Below are 26,398 nucleotides of genomic sequence, written 5' to 3'. Positions count from 1 at the left end.
AGGAGAAACAATTGTGAAAACAGCAGGAGTGATATGGAGTAAATCAGACAAACAGTCATGGAAATAAGCAGAAACATAGAAACCCAAACTGGTAAACTAACAACTTGGATCTAGAAGAAATACCTTCAGGAAGGAAAAATTACAACAAGACAGAGTACTGTGTGTAAACAAACAAGAAGACTGCCAGAACTGACTAATGTTAATGAGAAACGCAAAGAAAGAACTGCAACTACAACTACAACAAAGAGAAAAAAAGAGAGACAAATACAAGATCATTAAACAACTGATGAAGGCTAACAGTGAGAATAATATGAGGCAAAATATTAACAGAGAACATGAAGATCAAAGAAAGTTGGATGGAACTTACAGTTCTCTTCAGTGATCAGAACAAATATAGAAACGATATCCTGGATAATCTGAGGAAGACCACCAGTGACAAAAACAGCAGGCAATTGGAAAATAATGGAATCGAGAAACACAAAAACAATAACGAAATAACAAGAAAACTGGCCCTGAAGGTATTGTCCCAGATTATCAAAACTGAAGGCCAGAGTAGTGTGAGTGATCCACAAAATATGAAGTGAAATATTGGAGGTACTGTATGTGGCTTTCAACTTTCAGCTCCTTATGGCATTAAGGTCTGTGGGGAATGCTGGACTGTAGGCCTCAATCCCCCAATCAGGCTGATAAGAACAATGAAATACCTATACAGTACCAGCACTCTGAGACGAAGGTACCCTTTAAAAGAGCAAAGCGTGGATTACAGGGGAATTGTAGTCCCAATTACTGAGACCGATGATTAAATCTTGGTAAAAAAATAAATTATTGAACTCTGAATTATGCACATAATTGTGAACTTTGTGAAATCACTGTATAAACGCCATGCTGTCAAGAGTTCACGGGAACTGTGACGTAAGGCAGCCCTTCCTGCTCACTAGTCACTGTAACGACTAATGTACTGTAATGTATGAGCAATTTGTCTGCAAATCCATCATGAAGTCGAGAGTAATACTGGATAAAATGGATAAAAATAATTGCTTGTTCACAATTTAAAAGAGCTGCTTCAAGTCACCGGATGTATTATTGCCTTATTCTGAATTGCAGAATATGGTGCTGTGCAGACCTGGAAATGTAGGTCTATTTTGTGATGTAAATTGGAGGTTTTACAGTTACTGTGTACATTTTAATTTCACTGTTTTATCGCTATTTAGCTTCAGGGAATTGCAAACAAGTCATGCAAACAAAAGATAAGAGGCAGAAGCAGGAAATCAGAGGGAGAAGAAGTTATAACATAAGTCAGAGCATCACCCCCATAACAATGAGACTGAAGACCATGTATGTGTATACCTTGACCGAGAGGAAGCATATGAATAATAAGAAGTAGTGGGCCCAAGACTGAACTTTGCGGCACATCATGATTGACTGGGGCCATTAGCAATTTATGAGCACCAGGGGAAAATAAATGCTGCCAACAAGTCAGATAAGAGCAGAACCAGTTCAAGCCATTGTTAGATAAGAATATTTGCAAGTGATTGAGCAACACCCAATGCTCACAGTGTATAAAAAGCCTGCCTCACTAAGATCAAGGAGCATAGGGATACTTATAATAAGTAAATAATTTACAACCCTAGAATGGCAGTTTCAATGCTACAATTAAAGCAAAAACTGGACTGAAATGGTTCAAGCAAATCATTTGCTATCAAATATGCCTGAAATTAACATGTAACCCCACTAAAACCTTTAATTAGAAATTGGTCTGTAGTTCATCATTATATCAGAATCCAAGCCAGGGTTTTATTTATTATAGGAATGGGTGATGCAGTCTTTAAAGCAGTATGGACCACACGCAGGGAAAAGCAGGTGTTGATGATGTTGACAATTATATTGGGCAGATGTCTGGCAGACAATCTTTCAGTAAATAGGCAGAGATGGGATCTACAGTAGTTAAAGATCATCGAAAAATGTAAAGTAAGAGAAGTCAAAGCATAAGGGAGAACTGAAGACCTCTGTTCTGTTAATGAAGAAGATTTATAAATAATAGCAAAAATGAACTATACAGTAACTCACGGTACTATACTGCATTTCTCTGTTACTTATACTTCTGGAGTTCATTGTACTTTTTTGCACACTTTACTTTTTTGTTATCTGTGAAAAACACGGACCAGTTTGAGTATAATTTATGCTTCTTCAAGCTAAGCTATGTAAGACACCTGATTGTGCTACTTAAAATGAAACCAAGACTTCTATGTTTACCTGTAGATTCATGGAGAAGTTGAAGACTCACTAGAAGTCTAAGGCTGGGCCTGACACCTGTGCTCTGTGCTGTGCCACTGGCAAGTCCAAATCACCACTGGAAACACAGAGCAACCTGGACTTCCTGGTCAAAGATTGTAACAATTCAGAAATCTTAATTTAATTTGTGTTCCATTATAGAGCCAGGTCATACGTGAGTTTTCTTAACAGATATTTAATGCCGTGCTGTAAGTGGCCAATTTCCACCTGGAATTTTCTCCCCTTAAGTATTTTGTTGTATCTCTGCAGCAAAACATAGCAGAAGGCTGGTTCAAGTCTTATATTGAAGCTAACCCCCTTGGCATTAAGTGTAGACAATTTATTTTATTCCTTAATGTGTCCACTCAGTTGACAAACATATACAGAAAACAAAACAAAAAACAGCAAGCACATTTTTTTTCTGTCTTCAAGGATATTTTTTTTTCAACTTTTGAGCCTGGCAAACAGATGAAAATGCCTTGCCCTAGGTGTCTACTTGCTTGGATAAAAATCTGGGACAAATCAACAATGTTTTGTGAAGACTGAAATGAAGAATGAAATTTCACAAATCCCCAAAACATTTATAAATAATACTGAAAGTCAATACAAATGCATACATTCTACCGCAATTGCAATTAAAAACCTTTAGGCCCTGCTCAAGAGCATTTTTCTGCTGTAAGACATTGAAAAAAACTCTAGAGTGGCCTTCAGGTGTGAAGAAATGATCACCGATAAGAACCTGATTGATTACCACCTGCTGTGTTAATAATTGATAGCTGGAATACAGTTAGAACGCAGCCAGGGGCTCCCAGAGGAAGTCCCATCCCCTAAAGGATCTAAATGGCTGAAAATACAATGAATGACAGGGTTTTTACCCAATCAGAGCAGCTTGTTCAAGGCATTCAGTTTCAAAATTCAGTTCCAATAGCCAATAACCCTCGGCTTCCTCCAGGTCTGGAGATGAGTAAAGTTAATGTTTTATGGATATTTTAAATTTTTTTTGGGATGCCCCAAACAAGGGAAAACATGGGATATATATATATTTTTTTGCTGGTTTTTGTTTAACTGGGTTTTTGATTACTTATCGACGCACTTTGGAAGTTTCCCAAAATACGTCAGCAGATAAAGTTTATTTAGGTTCTGTAAACGGTTTTGTGAAGCTCCGGTTGTCTAATTTTGATTGATTTTCTGATTTTTGGGATTGGTGAAATGCTATGAAATGTGATGTTTGTGTTAAGTAAATATTGACTCGGTGTGTCAAACGCTCGGTCCCTCGGGCGGTTCCGGGGGATTGCTAGGAGCTGTTTTCCCTGGTTTTTCTTAATTTAGGAAAATGTCAAATGAAACTGTATTATTTTACCCATCCTTATTTGCACTGATTTACCCCTTCCCTTCTTTTTCTTCAGCCACTTAATTTTAAAATGAACAAATCCCATTCTGGTGTATATTAATATTTTCTACTGTAATCTCCAGTTTATTTAAGGTCTAATCTGAGTATAGAGTAATTTCACTTTGAATGTGGGAAAAAAGACAGTGAGATTCTGAAAAATGAATTGCATTTAAAGCAATTTAGTATGATATTCATTTTTGGCAGACCACTCAAACTGTAAGTAAATAAAAATTGATTAATATCAACAATACAGTTTATTTTCAAAAATAAAAGCCCGAAAATCCTGCTGTTTGGACAAGATCACAAGAATGCCATATCCAGTACTCAAATATTTCTCACCCATATCTGAAAAACAAACACTATGGTAGTAAAAGTGAAGGTTGCAGATGAGACAAAGCCATTGGGCAAATATAATTTCTATTGATCTTAAGCATAACTCAGCATGATTTTTAGAATAAAGTATACTGCATGCATAGCTATAATATTATGACTTTCAAAACAGACATTTTGAATGGAAAATATAATAAGCAACCTGACAAGTCACTTGGAAGTCTTTTCATTTTTCTTTATTAGGTAAACTGCATGTTTCATAAAAGTCTAATCTGATGTTCTATCCAAGTAATTTAACAAATGTTGCATTTATGCAAAATTGTGCAATATATACAATGAAGATATTAATCAAAAATCCAAAAATAAATGAAGCCAATTTGATTAGAAAGCCCAGATGCACACTGTTGTCTTGTTCCAACCTTTGTTCCATAAAAAGATGAAAATGACTCAGTCTTTTTAATGGAATGTAATGGTTCAGTCTTAAATCAAGCCATAGAGGACAGCCAGTATCCTGCAGCACATACTGTTCCACTGCACACATGACTTGTGTAAAACAAGACAAATGGAAGCAGTGACAAAGATTGTGTTAGAGCATTTTCACAGATGAGACAGAAATCACACAAGAAAATCTACTGTGCTTTATTTCCAAATCAAATTAAAAAATCGTACACAAGTACACAGGGAGTGCAAAGTGACTTTAATTCATAACTGTAAAACTTTAATGTTGGAACAAGTAATAGGTTAATTCCATGCCGAAAAGAGAAGAAAGAAAACACAACGTTTTCTTTCTTCTCTTTTCAGCATGGAATTAACCTATTGTTCCTTTGCAACCTACGCATGCTGACACAGCCACCCACCTAAACTTTCATTTTTTTTGTTAAAGTTGTAGTTTTTTTCAACTGTTTTTTTTTTCTGATCATGGACATTGATTTGTCCACCTTAAAGACAACACATACATTTGCACGCCATTATCCACAAGATATTTTTTGGGCAGGAAAAGCAATTTAGTCCTTTATAAATAAAAAGCTGCAAATTGCAGACTGGTAAAAGATAATTATTGTCTTGAATATATCAGCAAAATTGCAGAGATAGCTTTTTGACTAAATTTTTGGTAAGAAGTGTGAAAATCTGATTGCTTTTAAAAAAAAACTTTGGCAGCATTGTTACGGTGTGTAGAGCACATTCAAAAACACAAATCCTTAGTTTAATTTGCCAGTCTCCTAAATTATCAATTAAACTTACAAGCATTGAAGTGTGTAAATCATTCTTAACACATTTAGAAAATTTAGACAGTTTCAGTTTGAATTTTTTAAAGCTCTCAAATTACATTATTATGTAAAACAACAACAGTACTGTATGTGCAATGGGATGTATTTTCTTAAATCCTTTGGTAATGTTCGTCCTTCCTGACTAATGCAAAGAATATGAATGTTATATTTGTACATATAAAATAATCCTGTATTTAAAGCAAAATGCTGTATCCCTTTTTGATAAAATGTTTACAGAAAATAAAAACCTCTTTGTTATTATAATTAATAAAGATTTTATGATGTCATTATCATAAATGATTATTTGATTTAGAAGAGTTGTGCAATATCTATTTAAGGCAAACACTATTACTGTACATTATAAATTACACTCAACCTAACTTTATGTAGATTCTCATTTCACGTTTGAATAGACATTGCAGCATTTTATACATAATTATCTCCTATAAATGCCACCTGAAGAACGGTCCACAGCCAGTTGTTTCTTTTCTTCTGTTTTCAGCATGGAATAAACCTTTACTTGTTCCTTTACCTCCTGTATACTGTATACTATGTTTTAAAATAAATGTTACACCACCATTATACTGTAACAGAACACCCCAAAGTTACCATTCCAGCGGTAAATATTCGGATCACATACAAAGTACAAATTTCTTTTTTTTCTCTATACTCTTCTTGATCTAAAGAACGCACTCCTATATCCCTATAGAAATGAAAATCTATGGGTTACAACACATACACTCCGATGGTCAATCGTTCCGCTTACTTACTGTGTATTGTTTCACGCACGGCCATTTTGAAAATGAGTTTCCCTTGACGATGACCATTCTCCGGTGGTCATCGTTGCTGCCAACGGGATAGAGCTCACCTCCCAGCAGGGCCGCTGCTGTCCTCGCTCTCCCACTGCTCGGTTTTGGTTCTCGGCACAGGAGGCTGCAGCATTTCGGCGGCCAGGGGATCCGCGTCGTGTTCCTCTCGGCCGACCCACTCCCCGATCACGCGGGGCCTCAGCAAGGAGCAGTTAAACGCCAGGGGGTCCTGAGCAAAAGCAAGAACACGTGTGGGGTGCCGACAGTCTTCTGCTCCTCCATGCAATTACAGAGTCGGAGACAGAAGTACGGCGCTCTGTGCATTTTTCTTTTATGCCTACTTTCCTGTAGCTCACAAACCGCTTCCGACTCAATACAGCATGCTGCACACTGAAAACTGGAGCACTGCTTCAGATAAAAACCTTTCAGAAATCTGTTCAAGAGGGTTCAACCATGAACAAGAATACTGCATATTCTAGGATGTAGAGACAGAGGTTGGTGCAGAAGGTGAATTAGTTGCTGTAGTTGCATTTGTAGCGAGTTTACTGTGATCTCAGACGTACTTTGTTCGATGATTTCTCAACTAAATTAAAGGTAGAAGTTCATAACGGCCTCTTTGTTAACCAATGTTTCATTCTCATCAGTGTAGAAAGATCACTGGAGAAAGGCCTGGGATTTCCTAGTTGAAATGGGTAAAATAAATATCAAATGACATTTTTTAGCTCCAGGCTTTATTCTAAAAATAGAGAATGTAGACGGAAAGTAACAAAGTAATCACAAAGGTACAATAAAGTACTCTTATAGCATTAGAAATAATTACAGACACAGAAGAAAAACATTTTGTGAAACTAGAAAGAAAATATGTATGAAAGACTTCAGAGCAGCCACATGCTCATTGAGATCATTTTATGCTGATGTGTACTTGAGGCGGCTCACTTTATTTGCAGAAATCTCTCCTGGATCAACCTATCAATGAAAAGAATTTATATTAAGAAGTCTAAACAGTTTGGTTTGTCCCTACATTGCTTGAATTTTCAGCAGTAGGAGTTGTACACACACGCCTAGAGTCCTATTGTACATAACAGAACTACAGTAGGTGAAAACTGGAGTGCAGTCTGACGACAGGTGTAGTCTTCATTAGCTGAAGCATGGTTTTGTATTCTCTTTTCATGTGAGAGTTTCTTACTAAAAGCCACAGTGTTTAACAGAACATAAAAATGTACAGAAGTATCACTACTTACACCTATACAATACATGCCTTTAGGCATTATGACACTTTGTGAAGACAACCAGACATTGTAGCATGTCCATGCATTACATACTCATTTCTTTTCCTTCCATAGATCTTTCCAGTGCATTATATGTCATTATCAGACACCCTGGCTCATCAGTCCTAAGATCATCCTGGTTTCTGTTGTGTAGGTTGAGTAGAGAACACATAACTCACTCCCCTGGACAGGAGGCTTGTCCATCACCATACTGCTGGGTCTATACCCCAGCAATACTGGTCCCCAATTATACAACTAGGTGGACTGGAGCCACTGGGCTAAAGTACAGCAGGACCATCAATGGGAACCTGAACCCACAGCCCACCAGTAACCACCTACACAGTACAGTCTATACACACACAGCTCATGCTACTGAAATCAGAAATACAAGTTTAAAGTATCAGTCGTTGAGCTTGGAATTGTGATTACATGAGGTGCTGTAATATTTTGTAATGCGACAATATTTTTCAGATATGTCTCACATAACCCAGCAGTTTAAAAATAAAATGCTACCTCAGCATTCCAGGATACTTTAGGAACAGGTAACATTAGTGTTACTCCTCTTAGATTGATCCTCCAGAAGTATAAAATAATATCCTCAACATATATACATAGTGGTCTGAACTCCATTTAATATGTAATATGCTGTATTTAAGAAATATAGTAATAAGTCATTTAATATTGGATTCCCTATTGACCACATATTTAACTACTATTTAGCTTACAGTTTCTCCTGTCAGTATGCATGAAGTGGTTTAGCCTCTTCATAACCTGTCATAATCAGTATTGTGGACAAATAAACAACCTATATAAAAACGAAACCATGTACACAGAATGGGGGCTCACAGACTGAGAAAAAAAGCAATGGGAGGTAATTGAACAGATTGTGAATATAGGGGAAAGCATTCTCACATGCTGTTTCAGAAACAGCACTAGTACACATGCAACCTAGCCATGTTCCAAATGTCCTGCCATGCTAACTGTGCTGTACATCATTGCAAAACATATTCACTTCATTAAGTACAGCAGTTTAATTTGCTTCATTTTCGTACTATGGCAGTGTTCCAGCAGGAGTAAACAAATGAAAGACACCATCTGCCAATACAAAATTCTAAAGCCAGATCTAACTGGACAGATGCAGGATGCCTGTGACAAACAGAAAGCTGCGGTCAGGTCACTCTTCTGAATTCTGCTGTCAGAGATGAAGCTCTCCATGCTTAAGGGAATCTTTCGCACCATATTGAAGACCTGAATGCCACTTAGGTACACAATCTCCTTGGAGCTCAATCAAACCACTGGAGAATACAAAGACAGAAGATGGTTGGTGACAATCCTAACTAATTTAGTTTGCTCTGGGTTCTCTACACTTGCAACAAAGGCATACAGCACCTGCTCCCACATTATTTAGACCACAGTTATATACAGTATTAGTTCAGTTCAATCTATATCCAGATAGACCACTTCTCTAGTCATTAAACACCAGATATAATATAACATTAAGAAAAAAATCAGGACTGGGCAAATGCCTCACTAAAGCCAATCTACAGGCACGGAGCATTACATACAGTACACGTAGCAGATACCTGCAGGGAAAAAATAATAGCAGCAAATGGAAATATCCAATTAAAACCAGAAACTGTGAATCCAGGCATGTTAGATTACACCTACAGTATGCAATGTACTGTACTGGTAATGCCTCATTTAAAATATTAAGATGAATTTGGTTATCGCATTAAAAAAAATATTACTGCTCCAGAATCAGTTCAAAGAGCAGCAACTACATACATTTAAGGCTTAAAAGAATGTTTTACACTGAATCTAAAACAGCTAAAATTTTAGCCTTGAATATAGAGGAGGGGACCTTCACAATTGTTTTTAAAACTAAAAACAGGAAGCACTTTTTATACATGGGAAGTAAAGGGGTGGACAGAGTCTGGAGCAAGTTACAAATTAATGATGTCGAAAGGGATACCCAAGCTTCTTTCACAAAGCAGCTGGATTAGATTTGGGTAATCAAAATAGCTAGGTAAGGCAAATTGCCTCCTATGTGTAATTGTTCTTTAAATTAAAATTTAAATTGTTTTGTAAATTCTTCTCATCAGAATATTAAACTGAAAACACTCTCAGCATCCTGTCACAGTGACTTTCTACTTGGTTTTCCATTCAGTCAAAATCTTGACTCAGAATATATCTATGCTGGTTGATATCTTGTTTTTCACTTTATCATCCTAATGAGCTAATCCAAACTTCAGTGGAGAAGTAGGGTTAAGGCCAGGTGACTATTGAGGCCAATGTGTCGATTTGAAAACCTGCTGCTTTTCTTTATTTGAGAGATTCAAGTCACGTAACTGTTTATAGTCATCATCAAGTTGAAAAACATATTTCATGAGAATAAGTACATTCTTGATGGTAGCACATCAAGTTGAAGAATTTCTTTTTTACAAATTGTTAGCATATGTCTGTTACTAGGATTTCAATAATTTTTACAGCTACTCATAATTATGATCACAATGTTGTGTACAGTACATGTGTCACAAATTATCTGCTATGAGCTGAGTGCAGGATATTTAAAATGTTAGTGCTTGATATCTATATCTCTTAAGGCAAGATACAGTACCTAAGCAGCACTAGATAATTTAAACTTGGTATATCTAATGAATTAATTTGAGATATATTTCAAATTATCTCCTTACAGAAGACTTTAGAATCGCTGCTGCTGTTACTCTTTTCACGTACCCTGGCAGGATAAATTTTCAAATTTTAAAACTACTTCTACACACTTCAGACACAAGTGAAGTGATATCACACAAAGTGATATCAAGACAAGTTCAGTGGAATGATGTAACTAAAGAGGCAAAGCCTGCAAGATATATTCCAACATTATCAGACAATGGTTCCTAAACACAGCTTCTGCCATTAAATCTAGAACAGAAGAGCATGGATGAAATTAAATCAACAAATAAAAAGCTGAAAAATTCACCAATGGCACTAAATGCATTACAAACTAGGTATTCACATTAATATACTGTACAAACACATTTTTTTTATTAATTTGTATTAATAAACATGTCAGTACTGTTTAGTTGAAGTCAGTTCCCTCCAAGTTTGAATACACTTACTACTCTGTTAACACCACCAAAGATACATTGTTCTCCTCTGAAATGGGGAACAAAAGTGATGCATATCATTTAATGAGCTTCAGTGAGCTTTCTCCGAGTAACTAACCTTTTCCTAGTGTTCAGTGACTCTACTTCCATGGCCACCCAAAAATCAGTAACACAAAGAATCACTCCCCCCCATCCTCCCATCATATTCAATGTTGCTCCTATCTACCAACAAATCCTCACACTCCTATCTAGACCTGGATATAACGGAAGTTAGAATCAAGGATGACAAGGAATAGGGAATGATGCTGGCAAACTGTGCTCAATCCCAAGTGAAATGTAAAATTCTCATATTGTCATAAAAACAGGATAGTAAGGAATGTGCCTGTTACTTGTGCCACAGTCTGGTAACGAAAAGCTGGACCAACGTGTTTCATTCCCAGTTTGTGTATCTTTATTATTATGACTACCAGCACAATGATTATCATTACCACCGCTATGACACAGGATACAAACATTCATCTCTCCATTAAAATGGCCTCCACAGCTTTGTGAGTTTTGCACAGGTAGTTCATTTTAAAAGTCTGAGCCAAATCCCAAGGCAGAAACTGAGTATACAGCAAAATTGCATAAACAAAAGAATTTGCCAAGAAAGTCAAATAGTTTTGTATTTGCGTCACGTTACAGTAAACTTTCTTAATATTTAAAACATTCCTGAGGAAAATAGATAGCATATATATTAGTGCCTGAAAGGAACAAAATTAGATTTAAAATGCATTAATGTTAAATTGCCTGCTATTCATCCTCCTTTAAGGAATTCAATATATTAATCTCAGGACTCGGCTGGAGATCTGGGCATATAGCCAGAATGGCAGACAGGTACTGTAAATGAAACTCTTACATAACAGGTGCAGTGCTCCAATTAGCAATAACTCAAGTTTCTCAAAAATGTGCTGTCACGGCATTCTTGTTAAAGACATCTACCTATTTCAAATTCTTATTGTACTAAAGAAGAAATCTTAATGACAGTGAAAGAATTCAATATCAAGATTAGCACTGAAATGGCTGGTTAGAAAGAACATTAAGTATACGAGAATATGTGAAGAAGTCAGGCTACATAAAATTATTTTCAATTTAAAAAATGTTAAGCAATTAAAATTTGCTTAAAGTGTAAGGAATCCATAATAGTCATCAGCGTGATCTATTAGATATCCTGAAATCTACTGGCAAAAAGTATAACTTTACAGGACTTATCTTGCCAGTATGATAAAATGTGATAATATTATGCCAGTGTTGAAATTACAAAGGCAGTTGTCTTCAAAAAGATATACATAGGGATCTATAACAATATTCATCCATCCATTTGCTAACGGAATCTGAAAACTAACCAGGAAAAGATGTCCATCTTTGGCAAGACAAGCACAGTAATGAATGAACGACATTTTGAATAACCATAATATTTCTTATAGACAAATGAGTCTGTAAATGGGTAAACCCAACAGTGAACAAAAATATATTTTTGTATAACCAAAATATTTTTAAAATTAAATAAACTAGAATGATAGCCAATGTAAATAATTCAGTGTATAAATTTCTATGTCAGTTTTCCCTGCCAGATATCATATGAACAAACAGAACACGAGCCAGGGAACTTGTTTTCTCAGAGTGGTTGTTTTATGAGCGCTACACACTGAGGCTAAAACAAATGCCTGCTTTCCTAACAGCCTCTCCTGGCAGTCAATACCTTATACAACAGCTCATCTGTGTGAGCTCTTCTCAGCTGGAATGCTTTTCACTTCCTGGATATACACAACCTATTCCCAGCTCTTTACCATGTCATTTTAGGGCCTTCATGCATGTGTTTTAACCAGAGATAATTTTGTAGAATGTGCTTCTAACAGATAAACGTCTTTGTTTTCAAATTATCATTCATATCGTATCATATTTCTCTCCCCTGGTTCATAAATAATCTACTTTCATTCACTTGAGACTGTCTGGTGGCGTCTTAACGATTTTTTACTTTTAACATTACTGATTTTTTTTAAATGGGTCAAATGCATTATTGTTATCCCAGCACTAATACTTAAGAACAGGACTGGAAAAGTACGTAATCAAGTTGAGAGTGGAGCAATGGTGTTAAATTCATTAAAACACAGAGACTTCCTGTTAGATCACAGCACTTACTGTAAATGGACTTAAAAGCCTTCCTTCTGGGTACTGAATATCGCTTTTATGAACAGGACAGAGTAAGAACAACTATAACATGTTCTGCTTACATTCGACAGTATTGATTAATCCATTATTACAAAACGTAGGGCGTTTATAAAGTTGCCTGGCTGTGTCAAATAACATTACTGTGAAAACTGTGAAGAGTGGAGTAATTGAATTGGACATACACACTAATGGAAGCACTGGGAATGCATTCCAATCGAGAATGGCAATGGACAACAGAACACACATAGTCTTTAATGCAGTCAACCAGCGAAGCATAATCAGAAAACTGCTTCTTCTCTAAAGCAGCCCCCACAACAATGCAGAACCTATCCTGGGAACACATATTGCAAGGCAGGACTTGCACACTGGAAAGAATACACATCCATCTCTGGGCCTTAATGTTCTGTTTGTGTGACATAATTTAAAGCTATACAACATCAGGAACATCTTCAACATTGTAACTGAAACTAATATCAGTCCATAAAAAAATTAATGAAATTCTTAAGTGCATTCCTGACATTAAAGGAAACTATATTTGGCAAGAAATACACACAACAAATGAAATGGTTGTACTGTGATATAACAATAGCTCCTCAGCTGTTTATAGCACAGTTCTCTTTTAATTTTCATAACATATAAGGATCTAAGTTAAAAGGCCAGAATATGTGTTGTTGTAAAATAATATATAACAATTTTAATAAGTTAAGAGTCCCATGGAGTTTTAATCCACATTCCAACTGTAGACTTAAATCTACTGTAAACAGATAAAAGTTGTGAGTTTAGTATATCAAGAAGTAATCTGTACAGTGAGAATGTATTTGCCTAAAGAAAGAAGACATACATAAAAATATAAAATAAACATATGCACAGTGAATTGAAAAACAGTATGCCTGCCTGCTTTCACATCATGTGTGAAAAGAATGTTTGACATACCAACTGTTTACATCAAATTCTAAAATGTATGAGGACTAAAAAAACCGCAATGCAGTATTTAGAGAATGATTTAATAACTTGTTATATACAGTCTGAAAAACCCAAAGTGTTCTGAATAATTCACAGCACCACATGAAAAAGCACATTATTAGTATTAGTATTTATTTACCTGATCAAGTTCATCAGAAACTGCAATGCCTGTAAAACAATAAAGACATTTGTTTCAACAGGGCATTTTCCAGATACAATTCTTCTTCTTCCATATTAATTCAGTTTTTTATAAACTAAAGGCAGAAATGTTTAACATACAGTATATTTTTACATTTTTTGACGTGTGAACATTTGATGGCTGAACCGTAAAACTAAAATCTAATAGATTTCCTACTAGATTTGAGTTAGCCTTTTAGGTGTAACTTATGGTTTAAAGTTATTTGTAATAGTAATTATCATCATTATCGATCAAAGCGCTTTACAGGTAATGGGAACTCCTCTCCACCACCACCAATGTGCAGCCCCACCTGGATGATGCGACGGCAGCCATAGTGCACCAGAACGCTCACCACACACCAGCTCTCCGTGGGGAGGAGAGCAGAGTAATGATGCCAATTCATAGATGGGGATTATTAGGAGGCCATGAATGGTAAGGGCCAATGGGAAATTTGGCCAGGACGCCGGGGTTACACCCCTACTCTTTTTGAGAAACGCCCTGGGATTTTTAATGACTGCAGAGAGTCAGGACCTCGGTTTTATGTCTCATCCGAAGGACGGCGCTTGTTTACGATATAGGGTCCCTGTCACTATACTGGGGCATTAGGACCCACACAGACTGCAGGGTGAGCGCCCCCTACTGGCATTACTGAAACCTCTCCCAGCAGTAGCCTCAGCTTTCCTAGGTCTCCCATCTATCTATTGGCCAGACTGAGCTTCAGTGAGTTGCCAGGTGTGAGCTGCTGGGTGATATAGCTTCTGGCATATACAGTACTGTAGAAATTACCCAAAAGATCTGCAACAACCACAACTAACATCCCTGAGAGACTTGCCTTTATATTCACACACCTAATTGTTTCACCCCATGTGAAAAAGCGCACTCTCAACAATTAAATCCATGTGAGAATGCATATAGGTAGATTAAAAGGTGAACAAATTACAAGTCTTTAAGAATCTACTGGTTTGCAAGCCCATGCAAATTACAGTTCTTTAATGAGACCGGTTGCCATAGTTACATTTGGGACTAGCGCTAATTGTTATAGTTTAGGTTTGACCATGAGTTATGGCAGGTGTTCAATGAAGGTCTATTTACATAATATTCTTATATCTCCAGGGCCCAGTCACACATATTAACAATGTGGCAAATAATCGTATTTTTCCAGAGGTTGATCTATTTAAAAGAAATTTAATTCTTACCTACATAATTGTTTACAAAAGATACACATAGGTTGCAAAACATAAAATATAATAAAATGGAGTCTAGTGCAAAATGTTTGTTTCTTTTCCACAGCCAGCCTTTTGATATCAATATTTTTATATAAAATATTTTGGTATTTGTTTTTAATACCATGCCACACATGAACATAAACCTGGTACTATATAATGTATACTATGCCCTCCATCTTAGTTTTTGGAATGTCTTAGGTTTAATACTTTCAGTTCAACTGAAAAACCTTTTGCAGTGGTTCATGTTTAACACACCACTGAAAATAATTCACAGAGTTCTACCTGAAGTCAGACTCAACGGAACAGCATTGCTTTCTCTTCAACGATGACAAAAGTTCCATAAGTGCTTTACAATTCTACTGATTATTTTCTCAGATATAAACATTTTATTTAAAGTAGCGGAAATCTTTCTTTATGTTGATCAAATTTATCAAAGGACCTAATTATGCAGCAGAACAAAGTCTTTCAACTTTCAACCCCTGCAGTTGGGGAGGTCTTGAGATTAGCACGTCTTCGTTTGTTTGCGATACAACAAAAGGGAGGTGGGTCATAAAATAATCAATGTTTGAATGAAAAAAGTGTACCCAAGTTTAAACCAAATATTTAAAAGTAATTTCAAACAAAATAAATATCCCTCTTGTTTCAAAAATAAATACCAGGTCCACAAGCTTTCACACCACTCAATATTCGATTCATGTTTGACTGGATGAATAAACAAGCAACTTATTTTAAGTACAACACTCTTTCTAGCAATTATAGCCTGACAAATAGCCTTTCTGCAAAAACATGTTTTTAGGCTGTGTTTTGAAGGATAAAATCTTTGAACGTGGGGAATGCAGAAAGAATAGCATACTCACTGCGTGACAAATTCTCCAGAGCCTTTCCCAGCTTTTTGCTTTCCTGCAGAATATGGTTCAGCTCATCAAAGTCATGGCTCTCTGGCCTGGTCCTCCAGTCCCATGAAGGATGCTCAATTGATCTTGGCACTGGAAATGGCCAAAAGAACAAACAGCATGACACTTTTTTATTTACAATATACTTCTCTGAAAAGACAGTTTCAGGCAAATTGCAGTGACACTTAGCAGTGCCGGAGCGAGGTTTTTGTTTATTTTTCAATTTTTCAAAAGAGCAGGAAAAACTGAACTGCTCAATTTCATGTCAGATATAGATTTTTCATTACATATTTAATGTTTTTAGTATTACCAAAACAAATGTAATGCATTTAAGATCATGCTAACCAAATTACGTTTTATATATTAGAATACAAATACTAATTATAAAACAATGTTATTTCCAAAAACTAATGAAAAACACAAAATCATTATTATGAATAATATTAAATAATATCACATGAAGATGTATCTGTATCTATTAAATATAAAATTGACCAGAAAACTTGTGTGTCATGTTTATTTAACTTTGGTGTAATAGCTGTGTTATAAATATTTGCTATTTGGGTTCCTATCGCTGTCCATTATGAAACTGCATGGCACTGTAACAAACATACACAGAAACATATACTGTACAGTGATTACAGTGAAAATACATTTGTGACATAAAATACAGTATGTTCTAGTGCAGGACATATTTTTGCTCAAGGACAGTGATGTTGTCGTCATGACCTCAAGAAATTATGGAGATAATCAAAAGTGAAATTTCCTCTGTTCTCTTTAAAATCAGGAAAACAATTTTCTATCCATTATTACTACCCTTTAAGTGACGTACTTAAAGTGACATACAGCACATGCCCCAAATAAAATGTTGAATTTCTATAAATGTCTCAAAAAAATTCTCAAAAATAAAGTTTTGTCTTTATGAAAAAAGACAGAATCTAAGATGAAGATTTCTACAATTATTTCTAGTATTCAACCATTTTTTGAAAGATTACAAAATTTTCACACTGTTAAATGTTGTAGCATCATTGCCTACAACGTTTTAATATTTTTTATATCTTAATGTCCAATTTACTTCTAAAATAAAACTTAGAATTAAAGCCTGAGGAATTGGATGGTTTCTCCCATTATCAATGGGAGAAAAAACAGCAAAGAATTTGAAGGCCTTAAGTAGTAAACTGCAAGGTGAACTACAGTACCTGAGTTACAGTGGTTGAGCAATTAAAGATCAATTCACTTTCAATCAATTCAATATTAACTAATTGTAATGAGCAAGGATGACCCACCCTGCGATATGCGAAATTTAAATTGAGGACTGAATTTTCAAGCTCATCAACAGGCACACTTAACAGGATAGTTGCTACATATCGCCAAACAGCAGGCTCAAAAATTACCGCAGAACTGAATCTACACCTCCACAATCCGTACTCAACAAAAAGTCATGAGCTTCACCAGGCTTATATTTATGGTAGGGCTGCCATTTAGAAACTACTTGAAAACAAGGCCAGAGCACAGCAATGCTTAACCTGGTGTAACGAGAACAAACTCTGAACGTCTGAACACTGGAAGAAAGTTACGTGATCTGATTAGTGGTATTTTAGTCTTTTCCTACATCTGGTTGGGTTTATGTTTGGAGAAAGCCAAAGGAAGCCTTCAACCCACATTGCCTGTTCTCAACTATTAATCCCAGTGGAGGTTCTTTTATTGTATGAGCAAGCATCTCTAAGGCCAAGGAATACAAAGCATTTTCAGCCACCAAGTGCACCCTACTGTATGGTGCACACATTGTTTACTCAAGATGTTCTGCTACTCCAAGATGATAACACCACCATTCACATTGCTAAACCGATTCATGACTGGTTTCATGAACACCGAGAGGAAGTCACACACCTTCCATGGCCTCTCCAGTCATCAGATCTAAACATCACTAAATCTTGACGGGAATTCCTGGAATGCAGAGCACAGAGTAGATTTCTACCTTCTTCATCTCTCAATGAACTGGTGGCTTTTCGTCTTGAAGCACTAGGAGCAGTCCAAAACTGGTATAACAGAATTCAATTACAGACTGAAGCTATTCTGTGTTTTTTTTCCTTCCCCACCATTGGGAGGGGGTGGGCATATGAGGAAGTACTGTACCTCTACTCTCAATACATTTTGCAACCCGACACCACAGCATCCAACACAAACATGTAGCAAAGCGTGCATCACAGTCCTTTTCAGATTGTTACAAAAGAATGGAGCCAAGGTTCTAGAATGACTGAGTCAAAGTCAGGACCTCTGACTGATTGAGAATCTTCAGTGAAGGCTGAGCACAAGACAAGGCCACAGAGTCGGCATTAGTTAGTACAATTTTACACGGAAAATGTTGGCTCAGCGACACAATTCTGTCAACATTACTACTGTTTAAAGTGGTTTCAGCTAGCTAATTAATTTCATTTTCCTTGTAAGGGTGTGAATATTTTTATTTAGAAATTTAGGAGTTCTACAAAAATATTTTTTTTGCTATAATTAATTCTTTAAAATGAAATAAAAAGAAAAAAAAGACTTTAAAGATAATAAAAAAATCATTTTTAGTGTGAACAGTATTGCAGATGGTGTTCCTTAGCTGCAGTCTAAGAACCAGCAAAGAACTCAAGTCTGACCATCACAAGAAGGGATCAGATATACAGAGCATAACTTGTGATTTCTTGAGATAATTAAATATCATCCATATTTGTCAAGATCCACAGTGCTTATTTCATGGTGGCTTCGAGTAATGCTTTAAAGTAATGCTTTAAAATATATACAGTACAAGATTGATTTGACGTTTAAACTTCTGTTTAAATTTCCTTAAGGCTAACCTATTGATTTATAGTGAAACTAAAGCTCTGAACCAGACTTGACAAGATATGTGATTTTGTGCCTTCTAATTATTTTATGTGAGCAATTTTAGAAATTATTTTTTCCCACATTTAAATTAGATGTTGATTGTACTTATATGAGAGAACTTCTCTGAACTCTGAACTTCTCTGAACTCTTCAGAGAACACGTCAGGGCTGTGAAGATTAAAGATCTCTCCAAGCCCATTGTTTCTCATTTCACCTCTGACGGCCACGACCACATAATCTCTCCGTCTGTGTTCTCAAAGACGGGTTTCCAAACTCATACATCAGAAAGACCACCGAAACTAAAATTATTCTGCAGTTAGGATCACACATTCTCCCTTCCCTTAACGACAGATTACTGTTCTTTTAAATTTTCTCCATTCATTGGAAGTTTCATTTCACACCTCTCTGCACCCATTCTGACTTCACACCTCTTGATTGGCCTTTCTTTCCCCTGCTCCCGCCTCTCACTCCTCCTCCCTCCCAACCTTTGTTCTCCCGCTACTTTACCTTTGCCTACTGCCCTGTCTCTCTCACACCTGAAGAAGGCTCCATGGCCGAAACGTTGTGTTCTCTTTCTTCTTTTTTTCAGCATGGAATAAACCTGTTACTTGTTCCTTTGCAGCCTACGCATGCTGACGCAGCTACCCACCTGAATATTTTACTTATGTTTCATACAATGTCCTCAGTACAAAAATCAAAGGGAATGTGTGTTAGGTTACAAAACCAAACTACAGTGAATTGGTGGGGGGAGGGGGCTCTCTAGGGCTCCATCAGCAAAGATGATTGTTTGGAGCTCTGCTGGGTGTCCAGGACATTGTTGGTTTGGATCTGAGTCATGGTTCCATCCAGCTGTGACCAAGTCTTCCCAAGTAGCGAAAACTCTTCCGGCAGGCTGAGACATACCTGACACAGGCGCTCTGACATGTGCATGGAGATCAATATATGCAAAAAATCCCCAGGCTTAAGCAACTGGTTATTCTACATTAGATAAACGTATAGTAATATTTTTAAAAAAGTAATACATCAAAATGTGTGCAACTCTTTCCCAGATTTTAGTTACATTCTCCTAGGCAACTTCCAGAATATCTTCCTACCAGTTGATTATAAGTAGTGCTAACTTACTGGAAGGCTGTGATAAAATTCAGTCCTAAAGGAGAACTATGCCCTGAGAGAAATAGTGTGTAAGCAGATGAATACTCAATGAAGTGTAGTGTAAAATACTGAAATCCTTTCATCAAAGGTTTTAAAATCATTTAGGGGGAATATCATACAGTACAGCGGGAGGCTATTGTGAGGCTAGTGCTGTCATCTGAGCTGAAAGGGGGTTGATGCATTACTCTACCACGTAGTTCACTGTAGGATGTAGACACAGCCTCTTTACATTTTTGAAAGAAATCAAATTCTAAACTATGGCTCTCACACAGAAAGTTCAAAGGACCTGAAATTGTTTTTTTTTTCTTAAGTTACAAATAATAAAACAGGACACGGGAATCTGTAATCATTTTTCACGCAAACTCTCGCACCCTGAGTCGCCCTTTTTTATTTTAAAATTGTATTTAATGATTTTGTCTGTTGAAAATCCTTTCATGATTAGACAGTAGTGTGAATGAAAGCAAATGTGAGGAACTTTCACGGTCAGGTTTAAGCATCTGGCTGCATTTTCTTCCATGTGCATAAACAAAATTTAAAATGGTAAATGCATAATACGTATTTCTTACAAATCCTTTCCTTTACATTTACCTTTCATACAATTTATATTTTATTAATTTAGTGCAATATCTTCCTGCACCTCTTATGTTGGAGAATTGTGAGGAGCAGGGATTGGTGGTGTTTGATACTGGGCATCAGACAGAAAAGGGCATGATCAATCATAAACCTGTCCCAACATAACCCAAGGCCACCAAAGAAACTCACTTCTCTTACCTCCTTACCATATACTGTACCCTGTATAATAAATCAGATTTAGAGAAAATGTCATATCACCAGCCATATAATGAATGTGTCTGGGACAAAATGAATGGTAGTGCTAAATATTTCACTTACAATTATTTAAATTAACCAGCACTCATTCCTCTCCTTCACATTGGAACTTATTTGAAATGGAGTATTGTATATTACCCTATTTCATGCCAGTGCATTCTTAAAAAAGGTTTAAACCTTTTCTGCTCTTTTAACCCTGCAAAGCCACAGGAAATAAAAATGATTAACTTGATATCACATATAAAATACAGGGCATCTTGAATAATGCAAATGGAAAATGTCCAATGTCCAATTTGGAATATCCAAATTCGTCCAACATCAGTCATGACCATTAAGATGGCATACATATGTCCAACAGTAACTTTTCTATATGTGCTTGTATACTTGAAAGTATCATCACAGAAAAGGAATTATTTCACATCATGCTTTTTAACCAGATTAACAAAACTTACAAGACTTTGATTCAGGTGATGGTGGGGAAATGTTGGACACAGCAAGGTCACTCTTGGATTTCTTAGGCTTTTTTGGGTGGATCTGCCATGGCTTCTCATAACTTCTGAAATCACGCCTGGTTCCTTTATTTTCTGAAACAAGAAGCAGTTTTGAAGGAAGGATTCATCTCCTATCCTTGTACTGTGCAGCACTAACACAGTTTTTGCTGGATGAATTTCTGCTGTAAATATCCAACATAGGATTTTAATGCATTGTAGACGGATGTGGAGTGGAGACCAAATAAACAGCTCTCCAGTACACTTTTATTTTTAACATGGTGAAAAAAACTGCAACACAAAATCCAGTGGTGCGCAGCAAATGTTTTTTATTTATTTAGGCACTAGGTATATTTTGCCTGTGTGAGTAAGTAATTGGGGAAGGCAATTCTTTTTTTGTCAATTCTTTTAGATGAGTTGTGATACACTATAAACCCAATTACCTATTGTTCTGTATACAAATATAAAACAGTTTTTTTATTCTTTTCAATTTCCAGCATTGTATTAATATCTGCTGTTCTTGTAAGAAGCAATGCCTCAGAATATGCTGCTGCTGTATACATCTACAATAATTCATCAGTAGATAACACAGTATATTACACATCCTTTATTACTTTTGATGTGAATATATTTGTTTGCAATGCCCTCAAATTTATATTTTGTTCCAGCTGTTATTTCTTATATAGATTATAAATAACATCTCTATTATTAATTTCTGGAGTTTGAACTTCTATGTGTTAACAAGCAAATGGTCCCTTATTTAAAAAAAAGACAGAAATAATGGATGTGATCCACAAGTCTGTAGAAGCTTTCTTCAAAGAAGATAAGTGCATCAGCCTGCCAGGTTAAATGATAAGAAATAAATACTCAATCCAAAATGACAACTGAAAAAAGTCAACCCACTTTAGCACAGATGAAATTTATGTTTTTCTGAAATCTAAAAAGAAGAAGAAAGCACCACTATAGCTGACTTGCTTCTTACTTTTCTGAAATGTTTGATGGGTCCTCAGGGGACTGGGAGGTACATTTTTACAAGTAAACAATTTAATAACAATTGAATATACAGCAGGAATAAATATAAAAATCCAACTGAATTAAAATCAATACTTTAAAATATGAATAAAATAAAGAGGAAACTGGTTTACAGTCATCTGCATAACAACAACACTACATAACAAAGAAAAGAAATTGCAAGCACAAACGAGGATTTTAAAAAGCTCTTGAAAAAGTCAGCAAAATTGAGGTAGAACAACTGCTTCACTGTCATTTCCATTTCGTTCCATTTTAAACCAGTCAATCATAGTGTGAAGTTCTTTTCTGAAAGTGATCATCAACTTTGTAAAGATACCTGACATAACAAAAGTGAAAGACAACTAACATTTAACACCCCAGGTCATTTTCCCTCAATTCCATGAGCTGCAAGATGAGAAAGACAAATGTATCAGGGCCCACCTGTTGTCCCAGTATCAGCCCACAGGGCGGCCGAGCCAGACAGTGTTCTCTGTAGCTTGCTGGGGCTGCCTTGCTTAGTCTGCAGGTGATTGATGAGAAAAGGAATAGGATGATCTGGGGTCTCAGTTATCAGTTTGGTCATCATTTCCTATCAGAGCAAAATAAAAAAAAACTCAGAATGACCGACAATCTGCAGTTTTGACGAGAGTGAGGTAGCGTTTACATAGAACATTCGTGAAGTATGTTAGTGTGTCTTTGCTGTAATATATAAATAAAAAATACCGTACATGTTTTTCACCATGTTTTCAGCTAAAACCTTAGGGATGTAAACAGAGCTGTCCATCTGCCACCTCACAGAGGGGCATCCAAAGCTTTTAAAGTCTAAAGAGATCAGATCTCAAATGGAAGAATCACCCTTTCTTTCACTGCAGTGCAAAATAAAGGCATTTCCATTTAAAGGCACAATAGGTACTTTTGAACATAAAGTCAGGGAAAAAGATCTGACTATAAGCTCTCTGTCCCATCTGTCTAAAAAGGCCAGTCAGTTCTGAAACCACAGACTGTGGATGTGACTAAGAGAGACTTTGAGTGATCCCAGTCCACTAGTTTTCATCAGTCATATTACAAAATCCTGAATTCCAAATTCCGGTGTCCCTCTGGTTCTACAAGAATATTTGAGTCACCAAGATAAAATATGTGCAGGTCTGCCATTTTTTTTTCCAAAACAACAACAAAAAACACAGTCTGTATTAATGCAGTGGTAGTAAGGAGAATTCGTCTTGTTACAGTATATTGGGAATTAACAAACCCCAGCTGACTGAACCAACTGTGGTTTGCAACACCAAAGGTCATAATTCTGCAGAAGCCGCAGGCCTCTGAGTACTTACACAGTCAGCACTGCAGCTGAGACTGCTTGCATGGGAAGGACAATCCAATCATTCAGAGGGGAAGACAATTGGGAAGAATCATTCTATTCCCTAAAGACTATGACTCGTTTAACTTGCAGATAGCAGAGCAAATTCAGGATTGCAAGCAGTGTTCATTTTCTTCCTGGTCTTTTCTCCTAAGAATGTGCCTAACTTCTGGGTCCAATGCCCTGTTCCATCAAATCCAAGGTGTACTTAAATCAACCTCAAAGCTCTAAGAATTTTTATTGTAACATTGTGCCTTTCATGACATACTGTATCATTACAAGGCTTACAATAATCTGTTACAATAATAGAAAACAGATAGGGTCACCCAAATTCTAAAGTGTAGAAAAGAGAGCTTTAAGACAGAATGTGAAACTGACTGACACTATAGACCTAACAGGGGCTGAGAGATCATTCCACAGCCTTGGTGCAGCAGCACAGAAAGCATAGTCTCCCAGTGTTTAAAGCCTCACTTTGTCATCGGAAACAAGGCCAGATTCCAAAAAGTGCAAACAACATGGAGATATCGAGGGAATTAACAGTCCACTGATGTTGACAGAAGACATATAGTTCATGCTCATAAAAGTGAACAGAAGCAATTCAGAGACAGGGTTAAAGGACAGTTAAAGGATGCCACAACAGAAGATATAGTTAAGACAGCACTGTGTAGCTCTGACAGGACCGTGGCACACAAGACAATTTTCAGCTCACAATCTTTTTGCAACTGCTGTAAGTCGGCATCTTACTGAAATGTGTAACCCAAAATCTAAAACAACTAACAAAACAATTTAATTAGACACATGCAGTATACTGTAGGATGTGTGTAAAGGTCTTCTACAGTTGTTTTACCCAAAACATTAATGTTTTTAAAAGTATATTTACCTACAAAACATTGTGGAGCCAGGTTATAAATATTCCAGTTATGCAGATAATTAAATAATTACATCCATAATGTTACTGAGAGCTCAGTTGGAAAAAATGCCAGGCCCTGCAGTAACTGAGTTTGATAGTCCTGGTCTAAACTTTAATGCTGGGAGACCGAAGCTTGCTTTCCCTTTTCTAACCTATGGGAGAGCACCTTCTCAGTATTATCTTATAGACACTGAACCGTTCTGACCCCTTTCTGACCTACTGGGGAGTTGCCATTCTGCATAATTTTATGAGAAAGCAAACTGTGCTGCACCCTTTCTAACCTACCGTGTAAGAAATGACCTCTTCCCTGGTCTATCCATTATCCCCATGCCTTCACTGTGATTAGTCTAACTAATCTAACAATTACACAGTTTCTCCTGTGTTCTTCACTTATTTATAGAGAAAGCTAATCGAAATCGCCAGCAGCAGATTGCCTACACTACTTTCTCTAAATACCTGTATTTGTTGTCTCTAAACACACATCTTGGATAAAATGCTGCTCCACTTCAAATAAAACAGAAGAGCTAAATACCTCTTTTTGTATTTATTATAAATGGTATCAAATATATTGCAATATACTATTTGGGATGGTGCGGTGGCTCTGTGGCTAAGGATCGGTGCCTGTGACTGGAAGGTTGCCGATTCGTATCCCGCGGCCGGCAGAGGAATCCGACTCTGTTGGGCCCCTGAGCAAGGCCCTTAACCCCAACTGCTCCAGGGGCGCTGTACAATGGCTGATCCTGCGCTCTGACCCCAAGCTTCTCTCCCTGTCTGTGTGTCTCATGGAGAGCAAGTTGGTGTATGTGAAAAAGGCAAATTCCTAATACCAGAAATTTTATATGGCCAATAAAGTGATCTTAAATCTTATTTAACATTTTTCATGGAGATTATTAAAAAATCAAAGTACAAAGGAAATCGAATGAATGTCCCAAGCAGTCAGAAAAAAGCAGAGGTGAGGTAAAGCATTCATCTTAAAGCTGTAATATTTCCTATCATAAAGTCCGTCTACACTTACAAAAAGAAGAAAAAAGAACAGTAAATCTAATTTGACTTCTTATACAATGTCAAACAGTCCTCTCCACACAGAATGAAAAATGCTTCTCACAACAGCATGCAAATTATACTGTCAATAGTGTGGCACAAAAAATATTTGCTGGCATTTTCATAAATAAATTTGAATTATTTTTGCAAGCAATAAAAGGCAACATCTGATTCATTATTCTCTCAGCTTTTTTTTACAGAAATGTCAAAGTTTTAGAAAGGTGAAGGATAGAACATTTATTTCAGAGAAAACAGTTAAAGAGCAGAGCCTAACCACAGAACGTATAGTACATCTGACAAAGTTATCAGTTCTGAGTACAAATTGAGCTAAAAATTAACCACACATGTTTGGATCTATCACCCTTTAGACTGCTGGCTTCACTGAAGATTAATTTTAAATTTCTCCTGTCATTTCTCTCTTATAAAAAGTTATCATCAGGGAAACGGTAATCTTTTTTGGCAGAGGTGCACTAACATTTAACTGCAAAGACATGACATATCACCAGGTTGCAAATATAGGAAAAAAGCCTGATGAGCAGGACATCAACCGCATCACCAATTAATATACCCCTGCCTCAACCAGCATACTTCAGTTTCCATTTTGATTAGTCCTATTGTTATTCGGATATCGTTCTACGTATCCGCGTCACAATGCCTGATGTCCGAGATGGTGTCCTACACAAAACTTTGATTCACTCCTAACACGACTTGGCTCCTCTGGAGGAAGAGTCCACCTATAGTGACTTAATCCAGCCTCCAGCCCACTGATGGCACAAAAGCAATGTTATCTTTTTAAGAGGGAGATCGTTTCTTTTCTGTGTTTTTCACCAGGC

General features: G+C 36.6%; 1 protein-coding gene across 3 annotated transcripts in view; it reads right to left on the bottom strand.

Annotated features, from left to right (window-relative positions):
• The window catches only part of c6h8orf34 (chromosome 6 C8orf34 homolog), a 148,520-nt gene that overhangs the window by 82,338 nt on the left and 39,784 nt on the right, over positions 1 to 26,398 (bottom strand). For 2 of the 3 annotated variants that reach the window (XM_069191553.1, XM_069191554.1), the window contains exons 2-6: positions 22,702 to 22,849; positions 21,214 to 21,345; positions 15,879 to 16,007; positions 13,757 to 13,785; positions 6,128 to 6,297 (exon numbers count right to left, since the gene is read on the bottom strand). In XM_069191553.1, coding sequence (XP_069047654.1) covers positions 6,128 to 6,297; positions 13,757 to 13,785; positions 15,879 to 16,007; positions 21,214 to 21,345; positions 22,702 to 22,849 — 608 coding nt within the window. The remainder of the gene's footprint in view (positions 1 to 6,127; positions 6,298 to 13,756; positions 13,786 to 15,878; positions 16,008 to 21,213; positions 21,346 to 22,701; positions 22,850 to 26,398) is intronic. The other variant, XM_069191555.1, reaches the window with a different exon arrangement.

The sequence above is a fragment of the Lepisosteus oculatus genome, chromosome 6, assembly GCF_040954835.1.
Source record: "Lepisosteus oculatus isolate fLepOcu1 chromosome 6, fLepOcu1.hap2, whole genome shotgun sequence".
In the NCBI taxonomy this organism is placed as follows: domain Eukaryota; kingdom Metazoa; phylum Chordata; class Actinopteri; order Semionotiformes; family Lepisosteidae; genus Lepisosteus; species Lepisosteus oculatus.
The sequence above is the reverse complement of the archived record's forward strand: the minus strand, read 5'-3'. Positions and strand labels throughout refer to the sequence as shown.